Below are 14,130 nucleotides of genomic sequence, written 5' to 3'. Positions count from 1 at the left end.
CGTTTTCGAGACCGGAAGTTGCCAGTGATTGTCGTTTCTATGCTTCGCATACAAACTCATGAATCGAAGAAGGACAATTCTAAGCAAAGCCAACATCCCCTATTGAAAAAACATGTGCAGCCATGGCGCGGACAGCAGTATTTTCATATTGCCAAACATGCAACACTGTAACCGAGTGAAAAGCCAGCAGCTGGAGCTTAATATCATTGCTCAGTAGGCTAATCCCATCCCAACGATCCTCAGTCCCATTAAACAGCGAAAACCACATCATGGAATCAGTATCCAGTTGAATATAGAAAGCCAGCCCAATTCTTAGGACACTTTTAATCGATTATAATCCATGAACATGAACAAAATCTCATGAATTTTTTTTATTGATTTGAAGAGATTTTCTATTTATTTCAGCTTAGAAATTCAAGAATTTTTTGTTAAGTTAATAAATTTTTCATAATTAACTATTTTATAAAAAAAATATCAGCAAATTTTGTTAAATTTTTTTATTTTTCATAATAAAGTAATTTTATTTTGTAATAAATCAAACAATCATAAAATACACCATCAGTATATTAAATATTTACCATTTGCCTTAACAATAAAAAGAAATTTTTATCTACTAGCAATTAAAGGGCGTTTGATATTATTGTTTAAAATTATAAAATTAAAAATTAAATTTAAAAATAAAATTACTATGATGTTTAATTACAGGTTTTTTTTTAAATCGATTACAGTTTTAATATTAAAATCAAAACCAAAATATATTTAATAAAAAAATTTTCAAATTATATCATTTCTTTTATTAATAATTGTTATCCTCTTGAGAAAGAAAATAATAACTCCATGTAATATGATATAAAATGACAATATATTTTTATTTAGGACTAATAAACTAAATATATAAAAAAATTAAAAATATAAATTAACTTTAATTAAGAATTAAATTTATTAAAAATTAATATATGATGATAATATTAAATTATATATGATAAATTAATAGAAATTTACATATAAAAAAATAAATAATGAATACCAACAACATGCAACATATATTTAAACAAAATTAATTTATATAAAAAGAATAATTGTATTTTTAGACAATTACAAATTTTTATAATTATTTTATTTTATCAATTTATATATCAGAATATTTATTAATATAGTCAAAATAAAATTTTTAAATAAAATAAGATATTATAACAAATTAAAAAGAAAGTTCTTAATAATAATAACACAAATTAAGTAATTAGCACATATCTTACACCTGAATTATTATTATTATTATTATTATTATTATTATTATTACTCACAAACCTTATGCCTTGCCATGGCCACTTGTTTCATTGCCATGAGCTTCTTCCATCTTCCTCTTGTTATTCTATATCATCACGAGGTTATCATAAAGAAGAAGATGATCGTGATCACGATTCAAGATGCATGTACAGAAAATAAACAAAGCGACCTTGGAGAAGTGAAAGGAATGTAAGTTGCGCCTATACATGCAAGATAAGGTGTTTCTCAAGCTTCCAGGCTCACCATTATATATATATATAATTGACTCCGATGACTACAATACTCAAAACTCACTCGAGATTCACAGCTATAGAGACGATTCCAGCACCCCTAAGGTAAAGCTCACTGATAACAATAGTCATGCTTTAAATCAATCAAGGATTCATAACCCGTATGGCAAATCAACCATTAATTCCAAAGCTAAAATGAAAGCAAAGGGCACTATATATAAAATAAAATGAATTCTAACATTCTTACACCATAAGAATGGCAAAAGCTGATACAAATGTAAATGATGATAGTCTGAATGATGAATGTTAATGGAGTGTAAAGAATTATACACAAACCAATAGCAGGTTCATGTAGCAAACCATTAGGCTGTCAATGCCATAGCTTCATGCAGAACCCAGGAGGCACAAAAGATGATCTCTTGCTCGAAATACATTCTGAAAAGGTATCCACAAGCTGTTCTGCAAGAGATGCAGGATCTTGAATGAATGTATCAACAAATGCCTTCACAACCCTTATCTCTTGTGGGGTTGCTCTTAAGCCATACCAAGTCAAGAATTTCTGCCTGAAATTCCTCTCAATATGTCCCTCACATTCTAAGCGTCTGATAACCTTCACATAATACTCAAAATCCCTGTCTGAATGACCATTGGCCATACACTCTTCATCTCGCCTTTCTCCACTTCTCTTTTTTGATGTGCTAACATCGAGGGGCTCTTCTCCTTTCCCAGTGCCATTTAACAGATCCTTGTTGCTGGATTTTGATCTTGCATGTCTTCCTTGCACATCTTTAATTATTTCCAACTTGCAGGGAGTAATAGGCAAACTAACTTCTGAGTTGCCCACATATGGCACGCATTCTAAGCCAGTTTGAACAGGGGTACCTGACCCATTATCCATGCTTATATCATCAACTATTTGGTCCTCTGGTAAATGCTTGTTCTGAAGCTTTTGCATATCAGAACCTGGCATCAAGTTAGCTACCTGCACTGCATGTTCTCCATCTAGCAAGGGAACTGCATCCGCTATGGTTCCTCCTCCACTTGTGCCACCACAGGTTATAATAACACTATTGGACACATTGGCAGAAACAATTTTATCACTATCCTTACAATAACTAAGATAATTGTCTGCCCGGTAAACAATCTGGTCACCACATGGACCATTGTGATTAGTTTCATCTTCAACAGAAGATGGATTAGAAAGGCTGCTACAATTGGTTGCTGGGCTTTGACTTCTTTCTACAACCAAGCAGTTTGGGACTTCATCCTGAGTACAGCACTGAACTTCAAACATGCCCATTTCTCTTCTTACGTCATTGAAGGAAACAATTTTGAAATGGTACTGTGTAGCTGGAGATAGACCTGTGACAACAAACCTTGTATTGGGCACAAACAGTGTGCATGTTGGTTCTGTAGGATAATCAGTATCCTGAGCCTTGCGATGCCATAAGGTATAACCAACAATAGCACTCGGTGAAGGAACTTCAGAACTCAAAACCACAATTAATGAAGTTGCATATACATCTTCAAAACTGACCATTGTCATAGCTGTTGCATTTATATCTGCAAATATATCATATAAGAGTTAAAAGAAACATAAAGATTAATAATCCCTTAAAAGTTCGTGGCCTGAGAAATACTGAACATGAAACCCAACATTTCCAACAGTAACAAATTGATGGTTTTTCACAATTCAAAGCTTAAGTGGAAATGTCTCTTCCAAGAGAAATTTTGCAATGACCTCAAATTTCAGCCATCAACAAATGAAAGGATTTAGATGAAATTTTAACCTTACTGCAAGTGTATATCATTTTTTCCTTTAATATAAATGTTCACCAAACCATGGGGTTACTACAAAATAAGGACTACCTCTCATCAATGGATCAGGGAATGGATGAGCAACAGTACTTGAAAGCATTTTGTCGAGTGACTCCAAAGCAAAAGCACACAATTTTTGAACCTCCGGTCCTGAAGAAAGTCTATTGACAATACCCCTACCCATCTTTACAGGTAAGCCAGTTAATGGACCCACTTCAGCTTCAAGCTTCTTCACAGCTTCATCTATGATCTCATAAAGGTTTTGATACTTTCCAGTCTTGTTAAGAAGTTTTCTACTTAAGGACACACGATAGCATAATATGTCTACCCGCCTGGTATCCTTGGCCATCAATAATTGTTTTCTCCAGCATCTGCATACAATCAAGATTCCAACCACACAATTGGTTAAACTTTGCTATGTTTAATTATGAAGCAACTAATATTTTAAACAACAAACAATGTGAAACAGATCACTTTATGATTATTTTATGTGCTTACTTCCCAATATTTCATTCTGACAGGTATAGTAAACACATGCAAGAAAAAGTTTTAGCAACCCTACGTTTTATTGATATTACATTGAAAATAAAAATTTCCCATTGTTCTCCAATAAGTTGCAAGAACAGGCGATGAGATGCTGCAGCTTTGACATTGGATGGACTATTAAATCACATGCATTAAATTTATAAGCAGAAATAAAGCAGCAGTCTAGTTTTTTTGGTGTTGGAAGAGCTAAAAATTTAGCAAACTTAACAAGAATCAAAGAGTTCATCAGAGTTACAAACCATGGAGAATACAAATTCTAGGCCTTCTACCATTAAGTGATGAGACTGCAAATCCACAGTTTCACAAGGTACTATTGACTAAACATAGATGGGGGAGGGGAGGAACAGGATGATGATCTCAAAACACACATGATCAAGCTCTCCCAGTTCATTTTATGTTCACACCAAATAAAAATTTATTAATTAACATAGCACCATAAGATAAGAAAGTCACGTAGGGCAAATATATTTATAACAATTTCACACATTCATTGAAAATATATAAACAAACTCAACAATGTCATATTTTCATCTAGAAGTTGACTGATGTCAATATTTTTTTGGAAATTCTCAGAGCACCAAGTACCTGTACCTCTGCAGTTTCTCATTTTAATATTCTAAGACAATTACATGAGATACAGATTTCAATTTAATTAGAGTCACTCAAAATCTTTTCAGAACTACTTCAGTTTTCTTTTTATCTGCATTTTATCATGATCAAAGCTACAAAACAACAGTTGACACCATGTGGAAAACAAACATGAAATATTTTATATATGCAGCGGGGATCAACTTACATGTGTAATTACATAATTTGTTAGAAAATCCCATAATATGCTTGTTATTCATACTTTTGCAAACTGACCATCGGATTTATATTCTATCTATGTAGATCATGCATGCCAAATTTCAAGTCAATCAGATATAAATAAGTGTTTCATCTGTGATACTACAATTTGACTATAAATTGTACTTAATAAAATATTCAGTTCTGAGAATAATTTAGATAACAACTCTTTAATTATCCTATTGTTTTTAAATCTAGCATGCATAAGCTAGATAAAAGACTAGATAAATCTAGCGGATAGCTTGCAAAAATATGAATCACAAAGCAATTAACGGGACCATGTAACAAACTCACTTACACGTGTAAGTTGATCACCACTGTAATCTGCGTGTGTGAGAGTGTGTGTGTGTGTGTGTTGGACAGTTCCAATCTACAGTTATTTCCTTTCCTGGTTGCTTTCAATTAAGAGGCAATATATCTCTGCTATTCACCTATTCTTAAAAAACAATTCTGTATATATAGAGATGCAGAGGACAAAATAAAAGTAAACTTTCAATGGACTTGATGTCCCAATAATGGGAGTGGAAATCCCTTTATTCAAATTTTAAATAAAATTATATTTTCCAAAGACATTTGTGAACAAAACAAACAAGCTGGTGGTAATAGATTACCATTAAGCAAACTGAATCCAGAAATTCTACATGACACATCAAGCATTTGCATCATGCCAATCAAATATGCATAGGTCCACACCACATCAATCAGGCAGATCTGTGAAGGCCTCTATCAAGCATAACAAAAATTTACACCTCATTCATTGTAAATACCTCCTGATTCTCGAATGCAAAACCTACGTTACAATCAGACATAAACTAGAATCACACTGCAAATTTTTACAATTGCCTCCCTACAATTATTATGGACTCCCTAAACATAAGAATAAATCATGGATGACCGTTTACTGGAAAGTGCATTCTTATACTCTATCCCTATAAATGAATAATCGGTAAAAGTACAATAATGAACAATGAAGAAAATGAAGACAGATAGAAGAGAGAGTATGATGTGAAGTATTACAGCTACAAGAGTTAAAAAAAGATTCCAAATGATGATGCAAGAAAGCTACAGAAAATTGACCATCATGTCAGCATTTAGGGAAATTTTCAGGAGTGATGCCTTGGCTGGGACTTATAAGAGGTAAACTTCAGAACCAAATCAAGAACAGAAGATCAAGATTTAGGGGAATTTTTCCATATATAGTTATTGTACCAGTGGAGTCAATGGTAAACATGACTAGCAGCTAGGATAAAAGGATGCATAAAATAGGGTTGAAGGAAATATTTCTTGGATTTGTGGAAAAACAAAATAAAAATCAAATCTGAAATTTATGAAAGCTTATTTGCAAAATGCAACTGTGAAAAGTAAAGATTCTAAATTTCTCATACAGAATTTCCTAGGCATCACAACCAGAATTAAGCATCAAGTGATCCTACAGAGTAAGAAGCCTTTTTTTAAGATGTCAGTGAAGCTGATTTCCATTCACACCTATATATATACTCCTAAAGCTCCAAATCCTTGCAAAACTATATTTATAGAAAACAAGACTCCCAACATCTAACCACACACACACACACACACAAACACATTAAAAAAAAAAAAATCTAAGACATGATCAATGGACTGGAATATGCCCCATTCCTGGAATATGCCCCATTCCAGATTTGCACTGCAATACAAAAATGATTCAATTCATGATCCTGAATTCTCCATGAGATATTGTTTGCTGCATTGCAACTTACAAGTGTCATCTGATATGGTGACTATAACTTTTATGCATTCTCAGAATTTTCACTAATATAAACAAATGAAAAACAACAATATAAAAAATTAAAAAAATAAAATAAAAAACTGAATTCTCTTAGATGGTAGCTAGGCTTTGGCAATTAAAAGAATTTTAAGAAATTGTTTAGACTGTGTTTGGTAACTCCGCCTAAGTAGTTTGCGCTTAACCGGTCCCAAGTCCCGATAAAAGAGGAAGGTTGCGGTAGGTGACAACCAGCGTAAAAATTTCGTCACACCTTATGATATGCATTCAAATGATATAAACGTTAGGGCGTCCTCTACTTACGATGCGCTACATCAGAGCCCGGGTGTAGTGAGAAATATGCAAGGGTGTAGGGCGTTCACCGAAAGTGACGCGCCATGCCGACGCCCAGGTGTAGTGTTAAATGAGCAAAGGTTCCCACATCATGGACGGGTGTAGGTAAAGAAGTTAATCCATAGGACAAATAGTAGAACAGATAGTGGAATAGAATACAAGATAGGCATAGAGAACAATAGAAGATATCATAGAAGGAGATCAATTAGGAAATAACAGGATAGGAAGAGAATCAGGATTGGTACTTGGAATGTTGGATCACTTATAGAAAAATTAATGGAGCTTGTGGATACCTTAGAAACGAGAAGGGTGAATATTGCTTGCATTCAGAAGACTAAATGGGTAGGAGATAAAAGCAAGGAAATGGGTAATTCGGGTACAAATTGTGGTTCACCGGAAAAAAGAGAAACAAGAACGGAGTGAACATAATCATAGACAGGATATTGAAAGATACTGTAATAGCTGTGAAAAAAGTAGGAGATAGAATTATACTAATGGAGCTAGTACTAAAAGGAGAAACAATAAATGTAGTTAGTGTTTATGCCCCACAAATAGGACTAGATAGTGAGAGTAAATAAAGACTTTGAAAAGATATGGATGATCTAATGCAAAGCATACCAAATGAAGAGAATCTTTCATCGGTGGAGATTTGAATGGACATATAGGAAGTGACAGGCAAGGTTATGAGAATGTTCATGAAGGTTTTGGTTTTGGCAGCTAAAATGAGAAGAGAAAAAGCATTCTGGATTTTGCTATGGCATACGACCTAATAGTAGCAAATACCTACTTTGTAACAAGAGAATCACATTTAGTGACTTTCAAAAGTGGGCAACATAGAAGCCAAATTGACTTCCTCTTAACCAGAAAGACAAATAGAGCTCTATGCAAGGCTTGCAAGGTCATTCCGGGAGAGGTTTTAACAAGCCAACATCGGTTAGTGGTCTCGGACGTTAAGTTTAGGAACAATTCAAGTAAGGTTAGAATAAATAGTGTAGCTCGAACAAAGTAGTGAGAGTTCAAAGGAATAAAGCAAGTGAAGTTTAAAAATGAGCTTATCGAGTCCAAAGCATGGAAGCTGGATATGGAGGCTAATGGTATGTGGATACAGATGACATCAAAGGTTAGAGAAATAGCTAAAAAAGTACTTAGAGAGTCTAGAGAACATAGACCACCCTCAAAAGAGAGATGGTGGTGGAATGAGGAAGTACAAAAAACAGTGAAGAGAGAGAGAATAGTATAAGAAATTACCTAAGTGTGATAATAATGAGACATATGAACAGTACAAGATAGCAAAGAAAGAGGCCAAAAAGGCAGTTAGTCAAGCAAAAGCACAGGCCTTTGAAAAGTTATATGAGAAACTTGGAACTAAAGAAGGGGAGAAAGATACTTATAGATTAGCAAGGATAAGAGAAAAGAAATGTCAAGATCTCAATCAAGTTAGGTGTATTAAGGATAAAGAAGGAAAAGTGTTGATGAAAAAAATGAGAACATTAAAGAAAGATGAAGAAATTATTTTGATGATCTCTTTAATAATAGTCAAAATGGTAATAGCGTGAATATAGACTACAGAGCAATAGAAAATAATGTGAATTATATTAGAAGAATTATATATTTAGAAGTAAAGGAATCACTTAAGAGAATGAAAGTGAGTAAAGCCTATGGACCTGATAGAATACCAATTGAAGTGTGAAAGTGTTTGGGAGATATGGGAGTGGCATAGTTAACTAAATTGTTTAATAAGATTCTAAACTCAAAGAAAATGCCGGATGAATAAAGAATGAGTATTTTAGTACCTATTTTTAAAAATAAGGGAGACATACAGAGTTACTCAAACCATAGGGGAATTAAACTCATGAGCCATACTATGAAGTTGTAGGAGAGAGTTGTGGAACATCGACTACGTCATGATACTTCTATCTCTCCCAATCAATTCGGCTTCATGGCCGGTCGTTCAACTATGGAAGCGATCTTTCTCATTAGAAGCTTGATAGAGAAATATAGAGATGTGAAGAAAGATCTACACATGGTTTTTATCGATTTGGAGAAGACTTATGATAGTGTTCCAATAGATGTCTTATGGAGAGTGTTAGAACAAAAGGGGGTATCCATTAGGTACATACAACTGTTGAAAGATATGTATGAAAGAGTAACTACTATTGTGAGCACAGTGGGAGGGGACACAAGAGACTTTCCTATCTCAGTTGGATTACACCACCAAGGTTCAGCTGTAAGTCCTTACCTTTTTACATTAGTTTTAGATGAATTGACGAAACATATATAAAAGAATATCCCTTGGTACATGATGTTTGCAGATGATATAGTTCTAATAGATGAGACGCGAGAAGGAATTAATAAAAAGCTAGAGCTTTGGAGAAGTACTCTAGAATCAAAGGACTTTAAGTTAAGTAGAACGAAGACAGAATACATGCATTCCAAGTTCAATGAAGGCCGAACTAGTGATAGGGAAGGAGTTAGCTTGGATGGAGTGGTACTGTCCCAAAGTAATCACTTTAAATATTTCAGCTTAGTCCTTCAAGTAGATTAGGAATGTGAAGAGGATGTTAGTCATAGGATTAAAGCCGAATGGTTGAAGCGGAGACCTACCACGGGAGTTTTATGTGATTGTAAGATTCCCAGTAAGTTGAAAGGAAAATTTTACCGTACAGCCATAAGACCGGTCATGTTATATGGTAGTAAGTGTTGCGCACTGAAGGAGTCGTGTGTATCTAAGATAAGAGTTGCGAAGATGAGAATGTTAAGGTGGATGAGTGGCCATACTAGACTAGATAAAGTCCATAATGAGAGTATTAGAGAAAAAGTAGGAGGGGTGTCAATTGAGGACAAGTTAAGAGAAGGGAGATTGAGGTGGTTTAGACATGTGAAGCGTAGATATACAGAGGCTCCAATTAGACCAGTAGAGCACATTAGGTTAGAGGATAGAAAGAAAAGAAGAGGCAGACCTAAACTGATTTGGAGGAGGGTAGTACAACGTGACCTAGAAGTATTATACATTCCCAATGATTTAACCAAAAATTGGAGAAAGAGAATCCATATAGCCAACCCCAAATTTTTGGGATAAAGGCTTAGTTGAGTTGAGTTTAGAGTGTGTTTGGTATTGTTTCCATTCATGCTTTTTCGTTTTTATTTGCAAAAAAAATTAAAAAAAACTCATTCGGCAAAAGTGTTGCTGCTTTTTATTTTATTACTTCTTAAGAAACAGTTTAAAAACAAAACTCAGTCTCAATTGAAAGAGAAACCACAAATCCTGGCTTCATGGTTTTTGCTTTTCACTTTTCTTCTTTCTTCTTTATCTTTTTATCATCAATCTCTTCATCATTTATTCCCCTATCCTTTCTCTTGCTTCTTCATCTTGCATTTCTGGGTGAGATCATTCTTTTTTTATCTCCTGTTTCCTCCCCTCTTCCTCTCTTCATCATCATAGATTCTTTATTCATGTTCTGTTTGTGCCAAAAACCATCATTTTAATTATTGTTGGATTTGACAAAATTTGATCTATTTCTTATTCAGTTGCTCAATTCTTCTACATTTCTAATTGAAGTTTCTGAAATTTTACTTCCGTCATAATTCATGTAAATGAGTTTTATCTAGGGTTAATGGAGATGGGCCTTTTCCAAAGGGAACTAATCTGAAATGTATACAAGAGTATTGATGGGTAATTGAACATTAGGTGTTTCAAAATTGTTAGCAGTGTTTTTATTCTCCGAACTATTGCAAGAGTGAGGTTTGTTCCCAGAAGAAGAAATTTGTTCTGATAAATCAGTTTATATAAAACGTAAATTAGTTCTTGGCTTTTTAGAAATTAAAAATGAAAAAACGACAACGAGAATGAACATGCCCTTAAAATTCAAGTAGAACAACCTGATTCATACACAAAGAATAAAAAGAAATTTCCTAATAAAACTAAGGCCTAAGAAATTTTGGATAATCAACAAATGAAGAATGAGAATACTATTACATATGAGATAGATGAAAAGCCAAGGAGAAGCATTCTCAAGACTTTCATTTTGATTGCCAATTTCCTTTCCCTCATAACGTCTTTTTTAACCTCAAAAACCTTAAACACACTTCTTTAAGAGAAAACCCCCTACATTCCTTCATTTCCATGCTATCTACTCAAAACGTTTCCAATAGAACAAGGCATCAATCAGAAACCATTTAAGAAAAAGAGAAGGATAGTGTCTCATAGCAAATCAACAATGCACAACAAGGTGTTCTGCAGTTTCACAATACCTCTAGACATTGTAAATCACATACTATAATACCACAAGGAACTAAAACAGCTATTAACCGTCGAGAAGTAGAGACCAGCAGACAAAAAAGGTTAATGAAACATAAATGAGGGCGCAGCAGCACTACAGCAACAAAATTATTACTCAAAATTCACTCTACAAGTGCCAAAAACACTAAGAAACAAAACATTAGATATTTATTAATTACGTCCAATTTTATTCCCAAAAATGGTGTTTCTACCTCTTTCAGCCTTATGCTCATAAAACTACAGTTGTGAGGAGAGCAGAAAACACACAGCCAAACCAATGACTAAAAATGTGGACATGGCAGAAACCTTTACAAGAATGAAATTAGGCATAAAGAGAACAAGAAGAATAGAAATAACATGCATGAATACTCACCCAAGTAAATCATTTTCTTTCCAACAAGCTACACAACGAAAGCTCCCATCATATCCATCTTTTCCAATGGCTGACCTTTCATGTCTTAAGGCACAGTCAAGATGACATGACATACCACATGCAACACCCTGAAATGGAGGCTCTGAGCTGCAAGTTAACCACAGGCTGGGATCCTTGTTGTCATCGTACTTATAACAGATGCAACATGAACACCTCTTGCAAAATTCATCACCTTGTTTTAAGGTAGCCCTGCATGCTGAGTTTTTACAATACACAGTATTACCTAAATCATTGCTTCCATTGTTAGCTGCAGTGTAGTTAACAGAAACAGTTAACCGTGATGGGTTATCAATTTTCCTCTGCCTTTTGGAAGATTTATGGACAGGTGTAGGAGATGATTCTGTCTCGACATCTGCTGTCGCTTCACACTCCCCAGCTTTCTTTTCAGAAACAATTTTAAGAAGGTGCTCTATGATTTTCAACTTTGTCAAGCCTGTGTATTTCCTTTCTTTTCCCATCTCCACACACAGGATCTGCAAAATTTCCTGACGGCTCCATGACTGTAGCATTTCTGAGGCACCTGCATACTTTGATAATTGATAGACAAGTTCTCTTTTTTTATCCATGCTTAGCTTACTACATTTTGATGGGTCAAGTGCACTTCCTGGGTACAAGAGAAAGGAAAACCTCTCATTTACAGATTTTATCTAAGAGACAAGTTAAAGAAGTGAAAGCTTTTTAATCATCTCACTGTACCTAGTAAATACATATACATATGTAATGTAAGTATATCTATATAGATAACAGATTTGAAACAGTAAGAGCATAAAGATGAATTTTAAAGCAAATGAAACTATATAAAGCTTCCTTTGCATTAACATCCATGATAACATACATGACATCTCCTCCAAAAATACTAAATCAACTACATATACCCAGAATGAAGTAACTTGTCTCCATAGCCAACCCTTTAGGAGGCCCATTGGAGTTGCTTGGACTAAATTTCTTCTCATTGCCTAGACTAAATTTCTTCTCGTTGCCCTAAATATTATTGACTAATTAATAAACTAAAACATATAAAAGAAAATGGTTGACTTTGTATTGATAAAGACATTCCAACTACATCAATGATACAACTTTTCCAGAATGATCTGACATAAAGGGCAAAGGGTCAACACTAATACATATTAACCATAGGAAAAAACAAAAAATAAATAAATAAACACAATATCAACTATGAAATGCCTCTGCTCCTGTACATTCATAGGGGTGGTCATCAGCAAGTGCTAATTCAAATTTGCAAGCCAGGAAGAAAATAGTCTGTCATATCAAATAACCCGGCTTTGTTAATAAAAACAAATTGACCATAATGCATGAATATAATATACAGAGAAAACAAAGTTTACCAACTTCAAAAATTCAACCACCACAATAATTTTCTCTTCTAAACTATATTAAAATGTTGAATATTAACAAAGAGATTGGTTATCTGAAATTCAACAACCCAGTGCAATAAACACCTAACTAGCAGTAATTTTTATTTTATGCCTATGAAACCCAGAAACTCTAATCAATACCCAAATCATTAAGATCAAGAATAACACTATTTCTGGTAAACGAATGACCATAGAAATTGGAAATCCATCATAAGATTTTACCTTCAGACCATGAAAAAGTAAACCACAGACAACAGAGCCATTCAATGGTTGAAATGACAAATCACTAAAAAATCGAAACAACAAAACTTAGAAGCCAGAAATAATTGTATCCAACAAATTGATCCAAAAACGAAAATAAAAGAAGAAACGAAATCTTACCCTCAAAAGATAAATCCATATTTAGAATTCTCGAATAATTACAGCCCACTACGCACACCACATTACCACCAAATCCAACCTGCAAAGGAGAGAAAATCCTTAAGAAAAAAAAAAATTCCTCACAGAACCAAAAAGTCAAACAAAAAAAATTCTTCACACAACAAAAAGAAAATATCATAAACCCAAATGACGAAAAAGAGAGCGAGTGCGAGTGAAAGGGAAGGGAATAAGAGATACCCAAAAAAGGGTGCTTGAAATTCTACCACAACGAGCGAATCCATGATTTAGGAGAGTTCTCTCACTCTTTCTCTTTCTATCCCTCTTGCTGTAGAGATATGTATCTATATAGATAAATATGTATCTCTCGCTATGCACAGTTTGGTTTTATGTGTGTGTGTGTGTTTGTATGGGTCCTCCTTTAGCTTTCAGGACCCGAAGCTGTAGTGAAAAGAGATTCGAGGAGGCTCGTTAGAGAGAGAGAGAGACAGAGAGGAAAAAAACCAACTAAATAGCCGTGAGGAGAGGAGATGCAAAGCGGCTGCATGCCATCTTCTTTTTCTACCCTCTTACTCAACGAAACTTTTTTTTTAATTTTTTTAATCCATGGATTCATGGAATCCTTGTACCATCCAGGAAAATTCTTGGCCACTAGGAAAATTGGGTTTCCAAGCTCGATTACGATTCGTCCAAATGTTATTTAATCAAATTGCATTTTAAAATCGTACTTAAAATTACAAAATTATGAATTAATAATTTAATAATAAATATAGAAAATTGATAATCCAAAATTCAAACTGTATTTTTTTGGGTAATTTATAGTTTTATCTATGATACAT

General features: G+C 34.0%; 1 protein-coding gene across 2 annotated transcripts; it reads right to left on the bottom strand.

The window, feature by feature from the left end:
* Positions 1 to 1,708: 1,708 nt before the first annotated feature.
* Positions 1,709 to 13,788, bottom strand: LOC110656921 (VIN3-like protein 2). Of its 2 annotated transcripts, XM_058139075.1 has the most exons (6): positions 13,532 to 13,788; positions 13,295 to 13,373; positions 13,136 to 13,199; positions 11,478 to 12,141; positions 3,387 to 3,706; positions 1,709 to 3,080 (listed from the first exon to the last, which is right to left on the bottom strand). In XM_058139075.1, the coding sequence occupies exons 4-6, from the start codon at positions 12,101 to 12,103 to the stop codon at positions 1,888 to 1,890; spliced, it is 2,139 nt and encodes a 712-aa protein (XP_057995058.1). In that variant the 5' UTR covers positions 12,104 to 12,141; positions 13,136 to 13,199; positions 13,295 to 13,373; positions 13,532 to 13,788; the 3' UTR covers positions 1,709 to 1,887. The 2 variants fall into 2 exon arrangements, with proteins under 2 accessions (XP_057995058.1, XP_021669602.2); XM_021813910.2 differs by lacking the exon at positions 13,136 to 13,199.
* Between the last annotated feature and the right edge of the window lie 342 nt (positions 13,789 to 14,130).

The sequence above is a fragment of the Hevea brasiliensis genome, chromosome 17, assembly GCF_030052815.1.
Source record: "Hevea brasiliensis isolate MT/VB/25A 57/8 chromosome 17, ASM3005281v1, whole genome shotgun sequence".
Taxonomy (NCBI): Eukaryota; Viridiplantae; Streptophyta; class Magnoliopsida; order Malpighiales; family Euphorbiaceae; genus Hevea; species Hevea brasiliensis.
The sequence above is the reverse complement of the archived record's forward strand: the minus strand, read 5'-3'. Positions and strand labels throughout refer to the sequence as shown.

Coding starts and splice junctions, on each gene's coding strand:
- LOC110656921 (XM_021813910.2), bottom strand. Junction 3,707..11,477: donor AAAGAAAATGATTTACTTGG/GTGAGTATTCAT, acceptor GATTGTATGCAG/ATGCTGGAGAAAACAATTAT. Junction 3,081..3,386: donor CCCTGATCCATTGATGAGAG/GTAGTCCTTATT, acceptor ATATATTTGCAG/ATATAAATGCAACAGCTATG.